Here is a 24,906-nt window from a genome sequence, read left to right on the forward strand (position 1 = left end):
GGTCTTTAGTCTTCAGAAGAGAATTACTTTGAAGAAAACACAGATTCTACATGGCTTTAATACAAATTTCTGCTTATATTACTATTTCATGCCAGTCTACAGCAGTATGACAAACTACCTTCAAATGTTTGTTTGCAAACATTTATATCATGTTAAATTAACCTAGAATCTCATAAAAATGGGATTAATATGTGTCATTCTAAGTTTTGTATAACTAAACTTTAGCTTGTTGAAATGTTTTAAAATTCTCAGTTTAGTTAAGAATCTAGGTATCTCCTGAATTTCGCTATCTATTTAACTTAAGGAACACATTTCTCATGAAAATGTATTTTCTGTTTTATTTTACTTTCAATGGCTCATTAGCACTGATCAAGAAATGACAGTAATAACAATAGTGTAAGTTGTATAGGAACTTGCAAGATTTTTTACATAAGGCACATCTATTAATTAAGCAAGCAGTGCTAAAAACCAAAATTAATGAGAAAGATAGGTGTGTTAATGACATAATCACAGTATAATCAATTTGACTTAAAATTTTAAAAAGCATTTCACGAAGACAATATGAATTCATAATTTATGTCTAAAAGTGATTAATAAAACTATATTTAATAACAAAGCTATTTGTCATCATGTACAATTCAAGCAAAAATTAGTCTCATTGTGCTTATGTTGTCATAAAAACAGAGATACATTTACTTGGAAGACTTTCCTTGCTTCAAAAGAGAAGTTAACATTTTCTGTCGTCTTTCAACAAATGAAACACCATTTATTCAGATTCTCTATTTCAGCATCCGTATATATTCCACAATATAAATTGTGAAAGATATCCCTCAGTTGGACCTCTACTTTCTATGGTGACCAAGAAGGCATCTCTATCACTATGAAAAAATTATATTTCAGATCCTTTTTTCAGCATACTTTTCTTCAGGAATAATTTCAAGTTAAATATTTATCTTTAGTGCTAAAATGCTCAACATGAAATCTGTGAAATCTTATTAATGAATTAAGATCCAAATAGCACTGATGATGAATAATGGAGCTTATGAACCTATACATTAAGTTGTGTCATACTAAAGCTGACCAATGATTCATCTAGCCCCATAATACTCTTCTCTGAGGACAGGTTTTCTGAATCTTATTTCTGAATCCCATTTATGTCACTGATATTGGAAATGTATATCATAATTTCTCATCAACTATTATGGAATTCTACCCCATCTTGATTTATTTTCCAACATAGGTGGTAGTTTCAAGCCACAATGTCAAAATGACCCATGTGTCATGATGTCATTGAACAAATGGCATGATTATATAATTTGTGTGTCAGTCATATCTTGACATCTGACACAAGTACATCAGCCACATTATTTGCATGATGATATCATGATGCATGCGTCATCATTTGCCCCTTTTGGGCACCCATGTTTTCCAGCTTGAGCACATGCAAGTTGCTGAAATGGAAAGTGCTTCTCTGTACACCCAAAGAAGCTATGTAATTATTCTCCCTGTATCTGCTGAGTCACAAATAGAAAAGCTTAGCTGTTTGCTGTTCTGATGGAACAACCTGTCAAAAGATCATACCATGTATCTTTATGCTGCAAGTGCTCGACCCAAGTTTCCATGAATGTAAAAAGGGCAAAGAAATCGATGGCATGCCTGACACTGGCATCAGCCTTCCTGGTGTAGCTTCTGGGCTTCATGGCCCGCTCGCAGTGATGCATGTTCTAAGTGCTTTTTGTCAGTAGTTTCCACAATGCTCTTGCATAACTCTTTGTTAGGTGGCTCTGGGCATTTGATAAAGAACTCAGTCCTGAATCCAGCCCTGGCCATTGAGGACCCTGAATGTATATCCTAGTAGTCACAAACATTTACCATGAGAGATGAAGAAGAAGAAGAAAAAAAAAATAATACATCTTTCTGCCAAATATCTATTCTTTTATATTTTTAGTTTCACACCTTCAGATTATCTCTGAACACATGAGGATTAGGAAATTATTTTTTCCAGACAGAATAAGCATAAAGCTTTTGTTTTCAATGTTCATAGCCACAGAAGAAGAAAAGATCTGTGTTACCAGTTTAACCCTACAATTTACAATTTACAACCCTACAATTTACAGTGCAGTCTAGCAAAAACCTCCATGGACCAGCCTGCTTGTGTAAAGTGTTTTCTGGTACCATTATTGTTATAGCTGTGTTTACTAGTATAGATGTGTTCAATCTTAATTTTTTTTTTAAAAAAAGAAAAGCCTCCCATGTTAGATTTTGTTTACCAACATTGATATGAATTACCTTTGGAGGTATATTAATTAATGATTAAAATTAGTAGTAATTAGTAAATTACTAATTAGTAAATGTTAACTAGTGAGTTTTATTTTAGGCATGATTCCAACTGAACTGCAGCAACTCTGGAAAGAAGTGACAGGATCTCACACAGCAGAGGAAGCAGCCAGCAACAACCATAGCAGCCTGGACCTGTCAACCACGTGTATCTCCTCCTCAGCCTCTTCAAAGCCCTCCTTAATAATAAACCCACATGCCTCAACCAATGGACAATTGCCAGTCCACACTCCTAAAAGGGAGAGGTAAGCATGAAGAGAATTTCTCCTTATCAGTGCCTATAACATTACATTTCTGTTTGTGGGTCCCAGGTACTGTTTGCATTAATGCAGTATTTTTATTTTACTGCAGTTCTAACTTTACACACACACACATATAATACACATGCATACATTGTGTTAGAGCTGAGGTGCACTTCAGATATGAATGTGCTTTGGAGCACACAATTACGTGCACATAGCACTCATCTGCAACTCCAGAGTAATTCATCTTTTTTAAGTTCACATGAAGGGTAGCTGCGTAATCCCAGGATGCTAAGGGTTAATGTTTCTAGTGTTAAATTAAGGTAACTCTTGACATTCTGACACTCATGGGAATAATGGCTAATTGCCAACAGTTCTTTGTAAAAAGTCGTTTACCTCTTTTGTGCGTGAGGTTTGGTTCATAAAATGCTTGTTTGTTGTCTTCATCCACACAAGCTGCTGTGGTTTATGAACATGTCTGCATATTCATCAGTAACGTAATGGACAGTGTGAGCTGATGATAAATATGTGCATATAGGCTGCAAATGGAAGAGATCTAGATCATCATGGGTTATTGTCACTACCTGTGTGCTCCTGTATGCATATCAATGGCTTTCAGTTGACCTCTCCATTAGGGGAAGCAGAATTGAAATGGAAATCCTCAAGTCAATCAAAATACTGATTTCCTTACAGGTCAGAACTGCAAAAAAATGGGTTTAGAAATCCTAGCTTATTTGGGAGTAAAAGGCTATATCACCCAGTTTTCAATCACGGGTTTATTAAGCCACTCCTACTGATGGAAGGAACAAGTAGGAGCAACCAAGCAGTAAGAACCAGCTCACACATATTAAACAGTAGGACAGGAACATCCAGAATCCTAGTTTACTGCAAACATGATCATCCATTTAGCTTTATTACAGGGTGTTTAACTGGAAGATAATTAAATATGCCAGGCTTTGGGTAATGTAGTTGAACCTTTTTTTCTGAACTTTCTGTTTCCCCAGAGAAAATGAATAATTTGAAACTGTATTTGGCTTCCTATATTTTGTCTGTAATAATTGTATTTTCATCCATGTTTGTCAGTTTATGCTCTGATGTAACAAACTGATCTGAACAGTTTAGGCATTTAACATTTGGCCCTAAAGCATATGTTTCTGAATTCTCAGATACGAAATATATGTTTTCCAATAAATACTGAGCACTTTCTCGATATTCCATAACAAATTAAATAGAAGTTTTATTTAATGTTGATATTTGCTGACAAAAGGCTCTTTGATCTTGTAATGCCATGCCATCTCCCATGGCACAGGCTGCTGAAGGGAGACTCAATTGGCAAAAATTGCTTCCTGCCCAATTTTACTGATGGAAACTCCTGCTGGATCCAGGAACTTCCATCCAGCAGTGGGAAACATGGAATGTAATATATCAACATGGAATGTAATATATATCAAAAACCATTGATATAGTTACTTACTTTTGGAATCTGTTACGTGAATTTACCTTCCATTTTTTCTACTGTGTTTTTCTGATTGCAGCTATTTATGTCTTATGAGAGAGTATTGCAATAGTATTTTGGGACTGTTATATCTGTTGAAAGGGAGGGTTAGGGCAGATTTACAAAGGGTGACTTGTGGAAGCTCTGCTTTTTTAGAGGTTCCTCAAGTCCTACATTCAAGTCTTACATTCTTGAGCCCTTGGAAGCAAGGACATTATTTTTTAGGACTGGGTCTTGTAGTATAACATAAATCCTGGATTGTATTCTGCCCTGGCCATGAATTCTTTTTTCTCCATCTCACCCAAGTCTTCTGTAAAGGTGTCTCCTGAAGTACATTTGGGTTGAATGCGAGGGTGGAGAAAGAAGGCAAATGAAGAGACTCTCACCAAATGAGTGGAAATGGCTTGCAAAATCCTGGTAATAGTTTTCAGGGTTTGGTGAAGAGACAATACTACATGTCAATAATGAGGATGCTGTTTTCTATGAAACCATATGGAATAATCTTTGAAAGCAAATTAACTGGGTCTGCCTTCCCTTGTTGATTTGTAGGTTTTTATTGAGGTTTTTATTGTTAGTTTTACGAAAGCTTTTTTTGACCAAACTTCTCATAGTCTAATAATAATATTTCTAAGGCAGACATAAAGCACAGATTGTGCTCTTCTTACATGAAGAAAACAAAGTTGTTTTCCTAAGTATACTGCATGCTTAAGAACACTTAAAATTGAGATGTTGACATACAACATGTATGTTACTTAAGCAGGAGGACTATTCTGGTTTTGGAGATGTGGATTTGTATTCGACTGATAAGTGAAATACATTTTCTGTGCCCCCAGAAAGTGTCTTTGTCTGGAAGATGAGAGGTACTAGCTTGGCTTCTTCTAGCCTAAAGCAAAAAAAGGAGGAAGAATCACAAATTCTTTTGCATATATTTTGTATGCTGAATCTAAGAGTAAAAATCTCACACTGGAGTTGATTCTTGTATGTATTCTTCTTATTAATGGGCAGGTTATTTCATAAATTGGATAGCATTGGGCTGCATTATTTTATTTATGTATATTTGTCTATGTTTTTGGGCCCATCCCCTGTTTTCTTCCATGGCTCATATAAATAAATACACATGCGTGCATGCATGCATACTTACATACATACATACACAATAGCTACTCGCCTGTAAGAGCAGTCATTCTAACAGAACAGGTAGGAACAGAATGTTGAGTTTTGTGGATATATATGAGTCAAACAGTATTTCTCAAGAATTTTTGTTTTATGAAGATGGTGTGCTTTGAGCCATGAAGACATGACTGGTCAACAAATTGGCATGATGTGTAATTTCCATTAGAACATATGTACAAAGACATATAACCTGAGCTTTTCATAGAGCGTTGCAATTATGTTTGTGCTTCTTCCTAGTATTTAACATTTGCATACCTTTATTAATATTCTTTGCGGAATCTTGTTACTTTGGTCATATAAATTAATCTGCATTTTGCAAAGATTAGTTTGCCTCAAATTGGTGGGCAGAGGATATTGGTATCAGACATGGAAGAAAACACTTTCCTTCATTCCTAATTTTGGGCCTCCCTATTTCAACATGGCTCCGTGTATCAAGAGGAGAGGTAGCTTGTTGGTGGGCACACTTTGAGAAGATCACAATAAGAGCTGCCAGCTAAGAGGGGAGAGGAGCAGATAGTTGTAGACTTGTTTTCCCTTTGCTCCTATAGTCTAGGCAGTACAGAGTCGGACTATGAAGATGAAGCATGATCCAGAGTATAAAATTTGCAGGGTTAGCTTTTAGCAGTATTTTAGCTCAGTAGTTCAGTCCAGATTTTTACGTTTGCAGAAGAACCTTGTAAATACAGTACGTATTCTTATAGGATTGCAATGCAATAATGGATGGCACTTTCGATTTACTTCTAGTGAATTCTTCATATACTCTGATCATAACTTTACTGCTATTTTGTGGGATTTAGTCAACCCATTATGCTTTCTGTTTAGAATCTAGCAGTTTTTATTCTGAAACTGAAAAAAAAACATTGTTGCTTACATTTTGCCTTCCAAAATTCTGATTTCTTTTAAAATAGATCTATAACCAATGTCCAGTTGCAGCTTATATTACCTTATAATAAAATAAAAATATAAATATAATGTTTTAAATTTGCTTAACAAGGAAGCCAGAAAACAAACTGTGGTAAAACTCACATTCACTTAAAAACCTTCACTTGCAATGAAATTCATAAATATGCACTGTATCATTGAAGATACTATTTAGTAGAATGATTTTTTAAAATCTTTTTCAAATCCACCATTTTATAAAAATACAAGTAGATATGTTCTATGGATTATTTCCCTTTTCCTTTGGTGTACTTGAAGTTGGCACCATCCGTTTACAGCAGTGTGATTAAATTACCTCTTTGTCCATAAGTTGAGCAGGCAAGTATACACTGAGAATGCCGATGAAGGCACTTAAGGTTTCTGTTGCTATCTTGTCAGGCAGTGTGGTGCCTGCCTACATGCTGTATGACATATAAGCCTCTGTTTAGATTTTTTGGGGAGACTGGAAGAATACTTGCTTATTCCTAAATATTCATGACAGAATAAGATTACTAAAAAGAATAAACTGTAGGGTATCAAGTGCCTTTATATTTGACATGAGTTGTGGAATAATTCCGTAGATCAGCAAGCTGGCCACTATTATGATTTATATTGGCTAGTTTGAGATGCAGGATGGAACAAACTAATATTTAGATTATTTTAACAGAATGGGAAGTTTCTCCTAAAAAGTGGCTGAGAAACATTTCAGTTTTCTAAATGTCAGAAGCACATTTTTGTAGTCTTTTTGGAGTATCTAAGAACAGATACTTTGAGAGGGAGACTAGCGTGGATTTTTTTCTAAGTTTCTTTTGTTTCCTTGAATCTTAAATCAATAAATTTAAATCTACTAAAAGCTGAGAGTATAACTCCTAGAGGTTCTTAGAAATCAAGTATTTCCTTCTTGTCCTCCTCTAATCCCAAGTCGCTAGCCCAGTTTCAGGATGGAGAAAAACATTTTAGTCTTCAGTGTCTCATAAGCCTTTTGGGTATTGAATTCCTTGATCTCAGATAGAATTAAAAATGGGGTTTCTGCTGATATGCTGTCTGTAGGTATTAGGCCCCAGGTAGAAGGCCTTCTAAAGTATTGGACATACCAAACCAATGCTCTTTATTCTCTTGGCAGTAATATTATGATTTAAAGAGACATTGGCTGGGAGATAATAATAATAATCCACTTGAACACTATCAGGATTGACAAAATCATCATCAGTCAATTGCAAAAGGCAGCTTTACTTCGAACAGCTTACATCCTGCAACGATGCCTTTAACACCATCAGACAACAACATCTGCCTATCCCAGGTCCTTGGGAAGGATTCCATAGGTGGATAAAAATGCCAAATCCAGTCTAAAATCTGGCTGATTGTGTGACCAATAATAATTTTGCTTTTTATATTTTTAATGCATTTATTGACTGTTTTTAGCTGTGTTGTACACTGCCCAGAGTCGCCTGTGGTGAGATGGGCAGCTGTACAAATTGGTATAAATACATACATACATACATACATACATACATACATAGTGGTATAAATAAATAAATAGAAAGAAAGAAAGAAAGAAAGAAAGAAAGAAAGAAAGAAAGAAAGAAAGAAAGAAAGAAAGAAAGAAAGAAAAAGAAATTCAAGCAGACATTTAATAATACCCAGATTCAAGTTTTAGATATCAGTATGTTATATGAAGCTCAAACAAACCAGGATTTTTTTCCCTTCTCCTCCCCCCCCACCCCCAGCCCATTTTTCCTTTTTTCTAACCATAGCTACTTTGCATATTTTATTGTTTTCATCTGGTATGATTTCATTAATTATCCTTATTGACAGCTCATTATTGTCTGGCTGTTGTTCCTTTTGATTACTACATATCCAGGCAGTAATCAGTGTCCACGTGAGTTAGGAGATTTCTTAGACGGCTGAACCGTAAGACTGTCCGTAAGGATGTGAGTTGGCTTCTTAGGTACAAAAGAATTGTATTTTTTCATGTTTTGATGAAGTAGGTAAGCACTGTTTAAAATTTCTTCTCTTATCATGGAGATTTGAACAATTAAAATATAAATCTTCCCTATTTGAATAAGGATACACAACAGATAAAGGAAATGCCAAACTGTCCGTTTGTACTGGTGATCATGAAAAACATGCAAATTTTAATATGGGCTTGTTTGCCCTCTCTATATAGGAGTAGTTTAAACATAGAAAGATGAACAAATTGTTTCATTTTGATCATATTATTGCTGTTGTTTAAGGATAGTAACTTTTTAAAAATTTAATCACAGCATGCTCAGATCTGATGGCAGCATAAGACACAGATCAAGCCATGGACTGTACTGTCTCCTTTCTCTTTTTGACAAGAAGTTGCTCAGTGTAGAAGCAAGTAGCAGTTCTCTGCACCAACCTTACTGTACTGTTAGGTTTCATCAGTGAGAAGTGAACAGACAGTGAAGAAGGAGGAGATTAATATTTGAAAAAGTAGTAGGTTGTCCTTAGGTTTTGGGGGTGGTATTAGGCTTTGTAAGAGAGGTATGTTTTCAGATGGAACGTGAAAGGAAGTTCCCAGATGTTTTCAGTGCAGATGATGAGAATCAAATCAAATGCCTTGTTAAATGCATCTCCAGTTCAAAAATAACTTGCGTTATAAACAAATACCCAAAGCCTAATTATCTGTGACAAAAACTCCATATATTTTCCTAGGGGAGTAATAGTTCTATCTAGAAATAATGACTTTATTTCCCTTCATTTTTGCTCTTCCAATTTAGCATGTGTTTCTTTCTTTGTCCCATATTGCATTCAAATTTTGTAAGCAACATCAGCAGCAGCAGCTCTGGGGTTTGGTACCTAGCAATCTGTTAAAGAGATAAATAATCTGTGTTGGCATGACACTCCTGCTCCCCTCTTTAATTTGTCTTATACAAGGAAAATTATAATTAAATCATTCAGGGTAAACCCTCGAGTACAGGCGGATGAACACCCTTTGGTAGAGATTGCCAGCAGAGAAGATCTTCCCTGTTGTGCCACAAGAAGATATGTATCAATATGCAACACAATTAAAAGGCGAACACTTTTGTGCTATTTGTGAGGCGGACGCCAAAATTGAAATCAAGGCTTCTTAATTTCTTTTCCCTCTGCAACTGTGGCATTCAGAGTGATTAGCATACTATTTTGACTGCATCTTTCCATGCTTGGATTTTGTTCAGACAATTAAAAAATATTTATTGTGCAATTAAATACATAAATATAAATTCACTCAATGTGATAACCTATCTCAATCTTTTCTGCCCTAAGGGACATGCTTAGCTATAGATACTTATGTTCACTAAGAACAAGTAAAAGAGATGCTCAACACTCGTATGCAAATCTCTCATCATTTTAGTGTTTGATTCTCTGCACTGAATGCTTAATTGCTAGAAGGGAAGTAAGTAAATAAGAAGCTGTGCTCTATATTTTTTTAAAGATCATTTTGCTACTCTCCAATTTGAGGAATCATGTGCATGTTTATTTTCACAAATGAGAGACATGGAATTCCGTCTGTACATTTCTGTATATAATTTTCTTCAGCTATATTATAACCACAAATGTTAAAGCTATGCAATACATAATTAAAGTGAAATTAGCATCAGTGATCAAAAGACAGTGCTTATAGATAAGATAACAAGGTGCTCCCATTTGGAGTTTTGGCAACAATTCTGGTTCCACATGAATCTTACTGAGCACTTGGAATATAATTTGCTGGAATTGGGTCTTAAAGGGATCTGAGTAATCGCTGTCCTCTCATGCACTATTAAATAATTGGCTCTGGCAAAGCTCTGGCAACTTGTGTTACCCAGTCACTTTAACTAGAAAGGCTAGGGATTGTTCCTGGGAGCTTCTGCAAATAATTGATTGGTTAAAGTAATACTCCCATCTGATTCCTGGAAACTAGAAGGTAGCACCTCACAGGACATCAGTCTGAACTTGATTCTGTTTATTGTTTCTGTCTAATAAGTCTCCTTCAGTTGAGCTCGACTTCATGAAAATTCATGGACACAGCCATGTCGTTTTCTTGGCAACAATGCAGAATTATTTACCAGAATCATCTGAATCATCTGAATCTTCTTCCAGAATGCTTTTTGGAACTTCCCATCTAATCTACAGCTCTAGTGTTATCGCAGTACTAGCTGGTTTTGATTCTGCTTAGCTTTTTGAAATCAGCCAAAGTCAGCTAAATAATACCTGTTTCCTGAGCAATATATAGCTCTATATGGTAATATATGAAAGTATTGATTTTTTTAGGCCAATTTTCAGGGATGGTTAACATAAAGAAAAGAAGTACTAATATTCTGATTGGAGAAGGAAGTTATTTAGGGTTAATGTTTTCATCAGTTTTGGATGTGGCTAATGCTTGAACAATTACTGTTCTACTCTGTTAGAGTAACTCAGATGGATTATAGTTTGCATTTCTTTATGATCACTGTTCTAATAATGTCTATAGAATTGCTAATTGATAAATTGAAGTACATGGGTATTGCATTTTAAGGTATTGCATTTTAAGCAATATGACTTAGTCCATTCCATATGTTTAGCAGAGTGTTGGTCAGTTAGTTGGAGTGAGAGGGAGAACATTTGGCAACAATATTTGTCCTGAAGAGAGGAAGCAAAAAACACTGTTTATTTTATTTATTTTATTTATACATTCGATTTATTCTCTGCCCATCTCCCCCCAATGGGGAACTCTGTGTGGCTCACAACGTATATATAAACCTAACAGCGACAAATCTTACAGTTAGTGCTATATCTATTATGCTATGTGACCAGCAGGGGTCGCTAGGGGGTCATCCGGGCTTTTCCCTCCTCCGTAGACCTTTCTCGCCGCTTGCATCGATAGTCGCTCATGCCGGTTGCATTCGGAGTTCGGCCAGCACCGGTATTTTGCTCCCCCGCGCAGCACCGCCGGTTCCTCCCATCTAAACGGGAGTCCCCATTTATCTACTCGCAGATGGAATAGCTTTCGAACTGCTGGGTGGGCAGGAACTAGGACAAGGGACAGGAGCTCACCCTGTCCCGCAGAGCCGGGCCCAAACCGCTGGAGTGCCGACCATTTCTGACCAGCAAACTCCAGCGTGATTAAGCCCTGTGTCACCGCGTTCCCTTTCTTAAGGGCAGTATCCAGTTATCAGGACTAGCAGCTGTAGTAATATTAAATACATATGTGCATGTCCATTATGCTATTCCCTTTTTGTGCAAAGCATAGAAAAGGAATAAGAAAAAGTAAGCCAAAGAAAAAGGCATTGGATAAGAGAAGAAATGGAACTTCAATTAAATCTAATTTATCCCATTACTATGCACAATACCTCTCCATACCTTTCTGTTTTATAGACCATCCTTGCTCCCACCATATCCATTTCATACATTGCCCTTTGTTTGTTAAACTTCTCACTTCTTTCTCTTTGAGGAACTCATCAACTCCATTTAGCCATGACTCCATTCAGCCATGACTGTCTTCTCCTTCCTTTTAATGCCATTCACTATTTTCTCATATCATATCAATTCTCATTCATTCTCTCTATATGACTAAATGATTTCAACATACTTCTTTGACATTGGTCACTCACTTTTGTGTTTAGTCCACATTCAACGGTACCCATTTATTCTTGACCCTATCTCTTCTTGTTTTACCACACAGATGTCTTAAGTAACCCATTCCTACTGCATTTAGGTTACTGTTATGTTTCTCTTGATATCTCCAGCTTTCAGTCCTAGTAACAGAGTGGGCAGAAGCACACACCCAGTCTTTTTTTCTTCTTTTGACAAACATTCATTCCTCACTATAAGACACATACTACCCCTACCCTTCTATCTGCACTTGCACATCTTAAAAATTCTTATGTCCACTTTCCATTCATTCGGTTGAGTCTTCCTGCAGTCATTCTATTTTCATTCTTCCATTTCTTTCGCTTACAGTACTTTATTCCATGTCTGTTTTCTCTCAACATCCATTCTTAGTATTATCAAATAGTGATCTGCCCCTCATTCAGAACTTCTCATCACTCTTTATCCTTCATGCTTTTTGATTCATTCCATGAAATAAATAGACCTTTTTCTAAGCAGATGAGATCACTGTTCTCATTCATACTTGGGTCTTCACATGACCACCTTTTCTATATTCTCTCACTTTAATCCTATCGATTCACTCATGTCACCCAACAGAATTATTTTTCCCCCAGGTTCTTCCCCCTGGTTCTTCCAGTATTAGCATTCACTGGAGCATGGCATGCAACTATCACCATCCTATGGATTCCTACATTCATATACACTCATGACCTAGGTGGCATCAATCCATGCTTTCTGACATACATGTTAGCCCTTTAACATTAATTAAACCTGTAACTTCTCTTCCATGTATATATTCATCAATTCTACTTCTCAGGATCAGATCTTTATTCATCCTTCCCCTTTCTCTTAGTTTCACAGACACATAACTGTTTTCTTTCCTTTCAGTTGTTAATTTAGACTCTGAGCCATTTACTCCTCTAACATTCAAAGTTGCAGTCTTCTGCAGTCATTAGCAAATAGTCTCATCAGCCTTAGTTGTCCATCCTGGCTTTGGTCAATCAAGGCTTTCCCTAAATACTTTTTAATAAGAGACAGAAGGAGTAGAGTAGCTTACTAGTCCTAGTTACACTTATACCAGTGCTGCATTCCTTAAGGATAGTACAGGTTGCTTTTGCTCATTGTATCCTCCTCCATGAAATTTTCTAAATTTTCTAATTTTTTTTAAGCCCTCCAAGTTAATGGTCATCTTCACATTTTACTGATGCAGTTGGTGAAGAAGTACTTTCTTATCTTGACACTCTCTGGAAACCTCAAAGAGTTGATGGCCGCCTGAGTTATTGCTGCTAAGAAAAGCTCCATTCTCCAAAGCTCATACTGAGCAATGATACCTCATAAACTTTGGAAGATCTTTTTTCCTTGAGATCAGTTTGGCTCATTCCTTCCCTTTCCTTTTAGAGGAAGGGGAAGTCATGCTTATTTCCTTGTACATTTTGGAGTATTGGGACCCTTTGTCTTATTTGCAATTTTTGTTACTTAAATATTTAGATACTGTTTTGTTATTCAAATATTTAGTTAATACTTGTATTTGAAAGAGAATATAAGACAAGATCATTTTTAAAATGATAAATAATGCAAGAAAAAGCATTATTTGTGTACACAGATGATCAGAGAACTCTATTGTACTTGAGAAAAGCTAGTGTCTACTTGTCTGATTTTCCAAAAGTTCACTAAGAAGCAAAGTTGGATGGTTAATTTTTGAAAACAGCATGGACCACAGCTGAAATGACTTCCTATAAATCTTTTCAAATCTTGCTCAAATCCAATGGTATAGCAATCGAAGGTGAGGACACATGTGAGATGTAGCTAATGGAAATATGATGGTTTACTGTTTGCTGAAGAATAGCAGTGGGACACACACCCTTATTATGGGGAACAAGAAGCATCTGACAAGATCTGAAAAAGAGTGCCACATTGCACCCTGCACTTGAGAAATGTTTTACTTCCTGCAAAAGAGACTTGTTGTTTTTCTATCTCTTTCACAAGGCACAAAGGCCTCTCTTTAAGCATTCTCAGGGAAAGGCAGGAGAGGTTGCCTTTTCTTCCAGGAGAGAGCCAAGGAAGGCTTTATGTTTATCTTCCCTTTTCCCCCCTTTTTGTTCTCATTTACAGATGTATGGTACTCCACTCTAGTTCTATGAAGGAAGGTGACTTCCTATCATTGGTTAGACAATTACACGAAGTTGCTTGGTCAACTAATCTCTCCTGGGTTGACAGCTGAAATCAGCTGCAAACATGAGAAAAGATTTTGCAAATACTTTTTTAAAATTAAAGAGAAGGGGAGAAGTATGGTATTTTAAAGTTAAAGTAAAAAGATAACAAACAAGTACTTAAACTGAGAATTTGAATGGAATTCTCACCTCTTCCCTTTTGATTTGTCCCTTCCTTTATGAATTAAAGAGGAGCAAATGTTCAGCTCAACACTACAATAGTTTGCTGGACTAAATGCAGTACATATGGCTTTTAGCAGGATTCCTCTTTAAGCTCATAGCTATATTTTCAACACTAAAATAGGCATGTAAAACTTCTCCTAACAGGTTAGTTAAAAAAGAAAGGTCTTCTACCAGACCACAGCAAAGATGGAATTAAACATGGTAAGTTCTTTTGAGATTGTGTTGATACTGATAGGAAAGCTTGAAATAGACTATTAAAAAATGTTCCAGTAACAAGGATTCAGTAAAGTTTATAATTTTATTGAGTTAAATCAGATTCCATACCCCTTAAGTGGTAATATTTGCCAGAGAATAGCTTTCAGGACCATATGTTTAATGAACATTCTCAAAACACAATACAGTGAGATCTCCTTATTGTCATTTGATGGTAATGCGTCTTCAGTCACCTGAATAGATTAGTCTCTGGTTTACTGATTGTGCCTTTATTTACAGTGGTTTGGACAAAATAATCAGATAGTATAACTCCACTGAAGCAGTGTTAAAGGTGTTTTTTTTTTAAACTCATTATTTTGACTGTTGTACAGTCAAATGACTAATTTACACTTTCCCTGTCAGTTTATGTATGAGGGTCACTTGCAAAAGGCATAATCTCTGCAACATTTGAAAATGTTCTTTAATTTCTATATGAAATATTTAATATGAAACAGTTCAGAAGACAAACTGTTATTTGTTTCAATGGTATAGAAAAGCAAATCAAAGCTCTTGGATGCAGCTATTGATTTTGAACTGTGCTCGGCTGTTTGGTGACCATCTCCAAGAGTTTCTTCTATCTGTATTTGTGTATTATGTAAATATAATAACCACAAAATAAAGGAAATATAGGGGTCACTTGTGCATTGCAGTGCATCTGTTCCAAGCAATTCTGCCATAAGAGGATGCCTGGGTTCCCCATTTTCCCAAGCAACTAGTCATTATGGACCTTAACATGCCATTGATTATGCTTTTAGATGACAGGGACATAGCCACCAAGCCTTCAGATTGCTCTCTCTCATATGCAGTAATTCAGAACAGGATCTTCAGCAGTAGGAGAAAACCAAGGTTGGTTAATTTAGACCCCAGCAAGCTCTCTCAAAAAGACTTTAGTGGGGGGAAAAGTTAGTATCACTCACCAGTTCTTGCCACAGTAATATAAAATAATGCAACCCTGCATGGTTGAATTTTAAGAGCACAGGGTCTTCCCACTCTAGATCAGCAGGTTTGTCCTTCTAGATCCCAGTTTTGCACTCTCAGGACATTTTCTCCCAGGTAATTAATTGGAGGACCAAGAAATGAAATCTGTAAATAATAGGAAAGGACACCTACTTGTGTATTATAGGAAACTATTGCCTTCCAATCTTGACGTTGCCTCCAGATATGTCTTTTTCATTTACTGTGATATAGTGGAGACATTCCCCAAGGAAGGGAAGAGACAGCTCCAAAGATCTCAGATGGATTTGAAAAGTTATCTAAGTTCTTTCACCTTTTAAAAGAAATCTGTATAAGTAGGAGTAAGGAACCTGTGTCCATGGGCTAGATATAGTCTGTGAGTTTCTTGTATCTGGCACAGGACCCTTTCTTTGTTCAGCACTGCTCCCTTTTGAAGCTGTGCTGTGTGCATGACTAGGCAATGACTAATGACTCTGTACCTTGACCTGTATGGAATGCCTTTGTCCATGCAGTGAAAGGTACAGTTTTCTAGGCAAAAGGAGGCAGAGATTGTTCTCTATCTTCTCCTGCATAAAAGACAGAAGTTGAGAAACTGTAGTTTTCTAGTTTCCACATTGAGGAAAATCAGTACACTTTGCTCACCCATCTATCTGCACCAGTAAGATGCAAGTTATATGAAAATGGTAGCATTTATCAGAAGTTATTAAGTTATTAGATGTAAATCACATTACTTTTAACATAACATATGGAGATACCTCTTGAAACCTCACCAAAGAAAAACTGCATCTTATATAGTCCCTAGAAATCATGACTGAATAGAGCACTTAATAAGGTTTTCCTTGTTTTTTTTTAAACATAAGCACAGGGCTGAGCCAAGAAGCCTCTTTTACATTGATCTTTTAAAATTGCAGTAAAATAATAGTCACTAATATTGGCAGCCATTTTCTGTGACAAGTTCAGATCTGTGAATCCAGCTTTTGTTGTGCAAAAGTGTCTTCTAGACATTGTCATGATGTAATGTCACATTCATATTAATAAATTAGTTTTATTAATTTCCTTTTTTTTCCCCTTAGGAACTGGGTGTCCACCTACTTTAAAATGATTAAATTGTTCTTTGCTGGTTTTTTCCGAAATGTAGATTTTTTTTTTTTTTCATCTTATTTGTAATTTTGACCAGCTAGGTCCTTCACCTAGCTTTCCTCCAGGCATTTACATTTTATATGGCAAGCTTATCTTCCAAGAACTTCAGTGAATTAGATGTATCTTCTCTTTTTCTTATCAGTCCATGTTGAAGACTTTAAATCACATTTGGTTTTCTAATAATAATTCCTACACAAGTGTTCCTCTTCATATTTCTCCCCCTTTCTTTCTCTGTCTCTCTTTCTCCCATCTTTCAACTTAAACTAATGCTAAGTGAACTACCTGCAATTACTTACTACATCACATGGATGTTCTTTGGATGAGAGGGTGAGATTTGTCACTCAGTAGTCGTCTGGAATCTGACCTGACATTATAGAAATGTTGAATTGGCATGCTTCATTGGTTTCTGGTCAAATATAATAACGATCAATTACACCATTTTCTATGCACTGTATCCAAAGGCATTTTAAATAGATTGGGTTAGTCTTGGCAGACGCTGAACAGAATTTTTCCAAATTTTAGCATATGTATTGTTTTATACTTCCATCTGGCTGACAGATATCTCAGTGCTTTGAATATTGCCACCCTTTTCTTGCCACCAAGATGGTTACATGTGTCTCTAATATAACTTGATAGAGGTTTTGCATACTAGTTGCTGATGACTTACTGCTAATATGTATACATAAATCTGATATAATTCTAAGCCAAAGCTGTAAACAAGCATTGCTATCCAACAGCCTGAAGTTGAATGAAATATTTTGCCACCCCATCCATGAAATAATAAATTTTGTGGGCACAATTCACCAATTCAACTGGAGCTGTTTAAGCACAATTCAACTCTGAATAAAATCAATGGAATGTTGAAGTGTTATTTTTACTGATTTGTATGCAGTTGAATTTCTTTTTCACTGTATTTGTCAGAAAGGTCCAGAAAGAGCAAGTCAGTCAAAAAAATGGATAAAACTTCAAATCTGTATTGAGGATGAGTAGTACTTACAATACAACTGTCAGGAAAATGGGAAATAGTTTAAATAAACTTTGTAGATATAATTTACTCTTCTGAAGATGAACTGTTCAACATAATGACAGTTATATGTTCCTGTTTGTGTTGAAATTAACAGTAAAATTCCCGTTGATTCTTAAAGGAGTGGGACTGAAACCTTCTCCAATTTGGTGCCTCCCAGATGTGCTACCCTACAGCTTCCATCATCCCCATCCCCATTACTTGTAAGCCCCATTGAACTCTGTTAATGGATAGACATATGTTATATATATAAATTAATGACATTAAAAGCAAGCATGCTTTAAGCAAAGTAAGCATGGTCCATCTAAATAAGGTTAAGCTGTAATCTCAAAACATTTCTATCATTCAATTTACTCTCTGTATCTTTTTATGGACTTCCTTGATTGCTAAGGTCTAATTTAGTTACTTTCTGGTGGTGTGAGAAACTCACACTTTTTCTTATGGCTTTATATGCAGTAGCAAAAAAGTTATAGCACGTTGCCCTGTTTCAAAAACAAACCGTTGTCCCACAACTCTACATGCCTCCTGTACATGAAATAAGTCTCTGATTAGCCATGCAGTGTGAATGTATCAGTAATGGCTTGACATAGACAGACAGGAAGTGTTATGGAACAAAACCAGTGCTGGTAACTGTTTACCATCAGTAAAAATTGAGAGGTCTGTCTGTGTAGCCATATTTTATACCAGGTAAAATTACTTCATACAAAAACATCTGGAAGAAGAAAAGCAAACTCTGCGACACAACATTATATTCTTATTAGAGCAATGAGAACAAGACCACGAAAAATAGGACATGCTTATACATAGTAATGTTGGCTTTCCTGGCTGGTATAAACAAAGCAGAGAATATCCTTCCTTGAGAAAATGCCTAAGGAATAAAGGCACTTGCTGCATTTCTTTTAATTCAATTTGCAGGGTGTCTGTTCACATGCACTTTTAAAGATAATATTCTGATGGCTCTTTAAATGCCATTTCAAATCCAGAGCACAGTCTTTCCCCAGCACAGGTGGTATTAATATAGGACAGTCCCCCAGGCCCTTGTACAGCTTGTTCAGTGTCTGCGTCCATCTGGCAGTCTGTCCCATTCACAGAAAGATGTTGTAGCTGCGCCTGTGGGTGCTATGGTCAATGCAGGGTAAAAAGCAAATTTTACCTCTCAGCAACATGTGTTACATGTTATGTCTTACTGTGGAAACCAAGTTGTCTGTGTGATTCCTACATGTGTTAATTCCTGGATCATCCTAGTTTTCTTTTTCTTTTGCCTGTGTGTGAATGTCCTAGTTCCTAATACTCAGTAGGGCTATGTAGTGATCCAAGTTCAAAGTGCAACATGCAATTTGCCCTGTGCACGGACACACACTTAACACTTACTGGGAACACCTTACTGCACCTTTTCTGCAAATCATGCATCTACTGCTAGCGACAGTCGCATGAGACTGGGAAAAGACATGGCTGCTTTAAGGATTTCCTAATAGGTGTTGCACCACTGAACTCCAATTCACATTTTTACCCTTTGGATTTGGTTCTCTGCACAGCCATAGGAGTTCATACTTTTAATGCATCAAGTCATGGTTATCTGGCAATTAGCCTCTATCTATTTGGGGCCAAAAGTAGACATGACAGGAGCAACTCCCAGACATTAATGTGTCTGCACCAAAGCAGGAGAAGATGTCTATTCTTAACATCAAATGTTATTTGTTAATAAAAGGTCCTAACTGCTCCTGCATCTCCTGCCATAGCTTCAATTCTGATAGGATGCTGTCTGAGGTGGAGTGCCTGAAGTTAAAGAAATTAAGGGGAAGTCGGTTCACCTTAGACATGCATACTCCTTGCAGTAAAGGTAGAGCTTCTGCCCCATGAAATGACATCTACCTATCTCCAAAATATCATATTTTAAATCACTGGCAATTCCAAAAAGAAGACTTCAGTTTGACCATTTGTAAGGATAGAGTGTGCCTTCGTTTTTACATTTTGCTTGACTTTTCCTCCCTCAATTCAACCTAGGATCCAGCTCGAGTATTCCTAGGTTATAGCTTATCTCCAGTGATTAAATCCTTGTTGTGATACAGCATAGATCCAAGTGGAATAGAAGAAACACATAAGGAAAGGGTTTTTGTTTTTGTCTGATTGAAGAATATGAATCAAGAAATTTTAAAAATTTACAAACCAGCAAAACTAGATGTTTCTCCTGTATCCCACATTACCATTATCGTGCCAAATGTTTCTCTGTTTGTCTGATTATTTGTTATGTTGTTGAGATAAACACAAACAAATAGAAAGTATAGCACCTGCAATAGCATATGATATTTACAGTACCTGTGTGCTTCAGCTGGTTTTCCTGATGAAACAGAAAGTCTTGTGTCCTATGGAATATGATTGCTTTTTATAATGTACAAATGAAGGAAACATGTCACAAACCTGCTTGAATGGAACTGCTACACATTTTCTCCTTACTCTCTTGGTGTTGTACTAATGGCAGGAGTACAATATGAGAAAAGTTAGGGTTGCTATAAACATGACTGTTATTGTGAGAAAATGCTAGGTCTTCTTCAGGCAGAACAAGCCAATTTATGTTTAGCTGTAGCTCTAATCTACCCAGGATTGTTGTTGCAGAACTTCCACTTTTTTGCAACATGAGCTGGAACTGTTGCATGATTCCCATCTAATAATACAGATATTATACAGTGGTATATTTAGTGGACTGCTGTCTGGTACATACACTGAAGTTCAGAAGTTTTCCTTGAATACATTTATATAACAAATAGAAGTGGCAATTTAGTTGAGGTATATGAATACCAACAATTAAGGGAGAGTTCTCATTTACTTAAAATGAGAAATACACCCTTTTTAAGACTCGTGTTAAATCATAACCAGATCTCCTTCCTTCTTTCTTTTCTCCCTTAGCATATTACACTGGCAAATACCAAGTCTCTCTGCTGTTTGCAATATGTACATATATACATGCCTAGATTTGTGAGACTAGAGAGCACAGCAGCGTTGGTACATAAATGAATAACATAAATTTTAAATTCCGCAGTTAGAAACAGTTAAAATAAATAATTTAAAAGTTACTTTCAAAGGTAGCTCTCAGAGCAAAGGGTGGCATTCTCTGTCTTAATCCTGAATCACTGCAACATGAATCTGTAGCAATTGTAAGTAAACTTTCACATAAGATCTTAATGAATGGCGGAAATACTTTAAAAAGAGACATTCATTCATGTAGCGTGGGTGCAAATCTTATGTATCTTTAGAGGTAATAATGAATCCTTCATATTTTGCCTGAAAACAAATAGGTAGCTAGTGTAATATTCTAGGACAGAGGTAACTCTTTGAGTTCTTTCAGAGATCAACCTGGCTGCTAATTTCAGTATGCATGGAAGTTTTCAGATTAGACACCAGCAGTACCATATAGAATGCAGTAGTTTAATGAGGTTTGGAGGCCAACACCTTCCAGGAGGAGGAAAAGTTGTACCATACAAAGCTAATAAAAATGCTCCTAGTTTCTGCTTCTGTCAAGTTGATCTACTCTCTTGATCAACTCAGAGAGTAGATCAAGATGCATCTCCAGACTGAGAACCTGCTTCTTAGGAAGAAATATAGCTCTGTTCCAAACAGCAAGAACTACAACTTTTCTGGGATTGTGACCCCTTTCAATGATTATTTCCAACTTGTCTGGATCCAGTTTTAATTTTTTATTTCTCATTCAACCCATTACAAACTATAGACAGACTTTAAGGGAAGACATACCATTGCCTGAAAACGTTAGAAACAATGATTTGGGGTGATCAGCATATTGATAATAACCAGCTGCAAATCTCCTGATGATCTTCCCCAGGGATTTTATGAATATATTGGAAAGCACTGGAGAAAGAATGGAGCCCTGAAGGACACCATACAGTGGGGCAAAAAAGTATTTAGTCAGCCACCAGTTGTGCAAGTTCTCCCACTTAAAAAGATGAGAGAGGCCTGTAATTTTCATCATAGGTATACCTCAACTATGAGAGACAAAATGAGAAAAAAAATCCAGAAAATCACATTGCCTGATTTTTAAAGAATTTATTTGCAAATCATGGTGGAAAATAAGTATTTGGTCACCTACAAACAAGCAAGATGTCTGGCTCTCACAGACCTGTAACTACTTCTTTAAGAGGCTCCTCTGTCCTCCACTCGTTACCTGTAGTAATGGCACCTGTTTGACCTTGTTATCAGTATAAAAGACACCTGTCCACAACCTCAAACAGTCACACTCCAAACTCCACTATGGCCAAGGCCAAAGAGCTGTTGAAGGACACCAGAAGCAAAATGTAGACCTGCACCAGGCTGGGAAGACTGAATCTGCAATAGGCAAGCAGCTTGGTGTGAAGAAATCAACTGTGGGAGCAATAATTAGAAAATGGAAGACATACAAGACCACTGATAATCTCCCTCGATCTGGGGCTCCATGCAAGATCTCACCCTGTGGGGTCAAAATGATCACAAGAACGGTGAGCAAAAATCCCAGAACCACACGGGGGACCTAGTGAATGACCTGCAGAGATCTGGGACCAAAGTAACAAAGGCTACCATCAGTAACACACTACACCGCCAGGGGCTCAAATCCTGCAGTGCCAGACGTGTCCCCCTGCTTAAGCCAGTACATGTCCGGGCCCGTCTGAAGTTTGCTAGAGAGCATTTGGATGATCCAGAAGAGGATTGGGAGAATCATATGGTCAGATGAAACCAAAGTAGAACGTTTTGGTCTAAACTCAACTTGTCGTGTTTGGAGGAGAGAGAATGCTGAGTTGCATCCAAAGAACACCATACCTACTGTGAAGCATGGGGGTGGAAACATCATGCTTTGGGGCTGTTTTTCTGCAAAGGGACCAGGACAACTGATCCATGTAAAGGAAAGAATGAATGGGGCCATGTATCGTGAGATTTTGAGTGAACACCTCCTTCCATCAGCAAGGCCATTGAAGATGAAACGTGGCTGGGTCTTTCAGCATGACAATAATCCCAAACACACCGCCCGGGCAACGAAGGAGTGGCTTCGTAAGAAGCATTTCAAGGTCCTGGAGTGGCCTAGCCAGTCTCCAGATCTCAACCCCATGGAAAACCTTTGGAGGGAGTTGAAAGTCCGTGTTGCCCAGCGACAGCCCCAAAACATTACTGCTCTAGAGGAGATCTGCATGGAGGAATGGGCCAAAATACCAGCAACAGTGTGTGAAAACCTTGTGAAGACTTACAGAAAATGTTTGACCTCTGTCATTGCCAACAAAGGATATATAACAAAGTATTGCGATGAACTTTTGATATTGACCAAATACTTATTTTCCACCATGATTTGCAAATAAATTCTTTAAAAATCAGACAATGTGATTTTCTGGATTTTTTCCCCCATTTTGTCTCTCATAGTTGAGGTATATCTATGATGAAAATTACAGGCCTCTCTCATCTTTTTAAGTGGGAGAACTTGCACAATTGGTGGCTGACTAAATACTTTTTTGCCCCACTGTATATAGGTTGCAAATAACTATTTACTGCACTGAGATGCAAATGCATATTAAAAAAAATACTAAACAGAAAATGCCATTGAAATAGGAATAGAGTAACTGCAAATGAGCACCCCCTATTCTTTCACCTTCCTCGCATGATCAATGGTATCAATATCTGTTCAGAAATAAGAAAAGACAAATTAGTCAGACTCCCTCTGATGATCCCAAACCAAAGATCATCCATCAGCATGAATAGCCAGCATAGAAGACAGACACATATAGTCCATTCAGATGCCAATTAGAAACAGGTTAAGATAATCTGCTTCCTTCAGGGCTGTCTGCAGCAGGGAAGCCATCCTCCCTTGATAGCCTTACGTAACCATGGAAGGTTAGAGATTGGCCTATTAATTGTCCATCTCCAGTGGAATTAATGGAGGCTTCTCTAATCTTCCAGGATTAGTTCCTGGAAAGTACTTTTTTGAGTTAAGGAGGCATTAGTGAGGCAGCAAGAGGGTATGAACATGTAGAGTATGAACAGATACCATGAGCATGGTCACTCCCAACAGATCTGTCCTGCCAATTCAGACAAAGATTCCATTATATATTGGAGCAGGTACTTCACTAAGAGAATATACAATAGGGCTGTGCACTGAAAAGTATTAGGAAAAATTGTTTCAGACCCTACAAGGACTTAACATAGCAAGGACATAGCAAGGCTGCTACTCATTAAAGCACCACTTTGTGTTAACTTCAATGAATCAACCCATTTAAAGGAGCCACCATGGGAATCGAGAAAAAAAGAAGCTGCTTAATGAGAGAGGTGCTGCACTTACTTGAGGTCTGAAACCCTTCTTCTAATAATTTTAAAGTATGGACATATCAAATCTGCCCCTGACTCCAGGACTGAAGTACGCACAGTCAATATGAATCAGTTCTCCAAAAGGTTTTATTTTATGAATTACAGCCAGCCACACCAACTCCTCTCCTGATTTCCATAGCCTGTTCTGCTACAGAAAATCCAGTTGGGAGAAACTGAACTCATATGGATTCATCTATCCTCCTTTTCCTCCTCCTCCTTTTCATCATAGAAATGAATTATACGTACAAGCATCAATGAGAATCAATAAGAAAAATAAGCAAAATGTTTGTTTAATTAGAATAAAGTGATCCTAGGATACCAATCCAATCCAATTGCTTATGCATACATTAGAGAACTATGCAGAGAGGAATAAATTTGACAAAGATAAGTAGAGTGTAATTCTGATAAGTTGAAAATCAGATCCATGTATAAAATGAAACATCAGCTTAGAAAATGCAATTGGATAATGAGGGAGGATGTGAAATTATACAGCTGTGCTATTTTTTTTAAGTATGTGATATACAGATTTAATCAGATTCTTGTTCACTTTTATTTTTTCCTATTATAAAAGCTACAGCACCAATAAGACCAGTTAGGACGAAGGATTTAAAAATACTACTACAAATACTGAAGTGAGCAGCTAGAATGAAAAAAGGTTTGAAGAGAAGAGACTATGAGCTAAGATTAAAGGGAATTAAATATCTAGAGCCTAGGAAAATAGAGGCTGTAGGGAGGCTATGATGACAGTATCCAAGTACATGAAGAGACACTCAAAAGAAAATAAAAGAGAAATTGTTCCTGTTAATTAGCAGCGAAATGATTAAAAATGCTAGAATTTTAAATCTGCCCATCAAAGTATTTCTAATGTGACATCTCTTCTGGATATCTAGATACTGATGAAAATTGAAGTGAATGGAGAAAAAAGGAAACAAAAACAAGACAATTACATGGGTACTGGAATCCAAAGACAAAGTAGTACTGGAATTTGGTATAAAATATCATAAAGAAATTAATTTTGTGTAAATTTTAAGCACACCTTGGGGGGGGGTCCTTTTTTTTAAAAGTAGGAGC

At 36.8% G+C, this 24,906-nt stretch overlaps 1 protein-coding gene across 13 annotated transcripts in view; it reads left to right on the forward strand.

The window, feature by feature from the left end:
* The window catches only part of FOXP1 (forkhead box P1), a 636,434-nt gene that overhangs the window by 552,827 nt on the left and 58,701 nt on the right, over window positions 1–24,906 (forward strand). For all 13 annotated transcript variants that reach the window (XM_088134348.1, XM_088134346.1, XM_088134345.1 and 10 more), the window contains one exon: window positions 2,378–2,582. In XM_088134348.1, the coding sequence (XP_087990474.1) occupies window positions 2,378–2,582 (205 nt within the window). The remainder of the gene's footprint in view (window positions 1–2,377; window positions 2,583–24,906) is intronic.

Source organism: Python bivittatus, unplaced genomic scaffold, assembly GCF_059951505.1.
Source record: "Python bivittatus isolate LINGU-HERP-01145 unplaced genomic scaffold, Pbiv_v1 ctg000080_np1212, whole genome shotgun sequence".
Taxonomy (NCBI): domain Eukaryota; kingdom Metazoa; phylum Chordata; class Lepidosauria; order Squamata; family Pythonidae; genus Python; species Python bivittatus.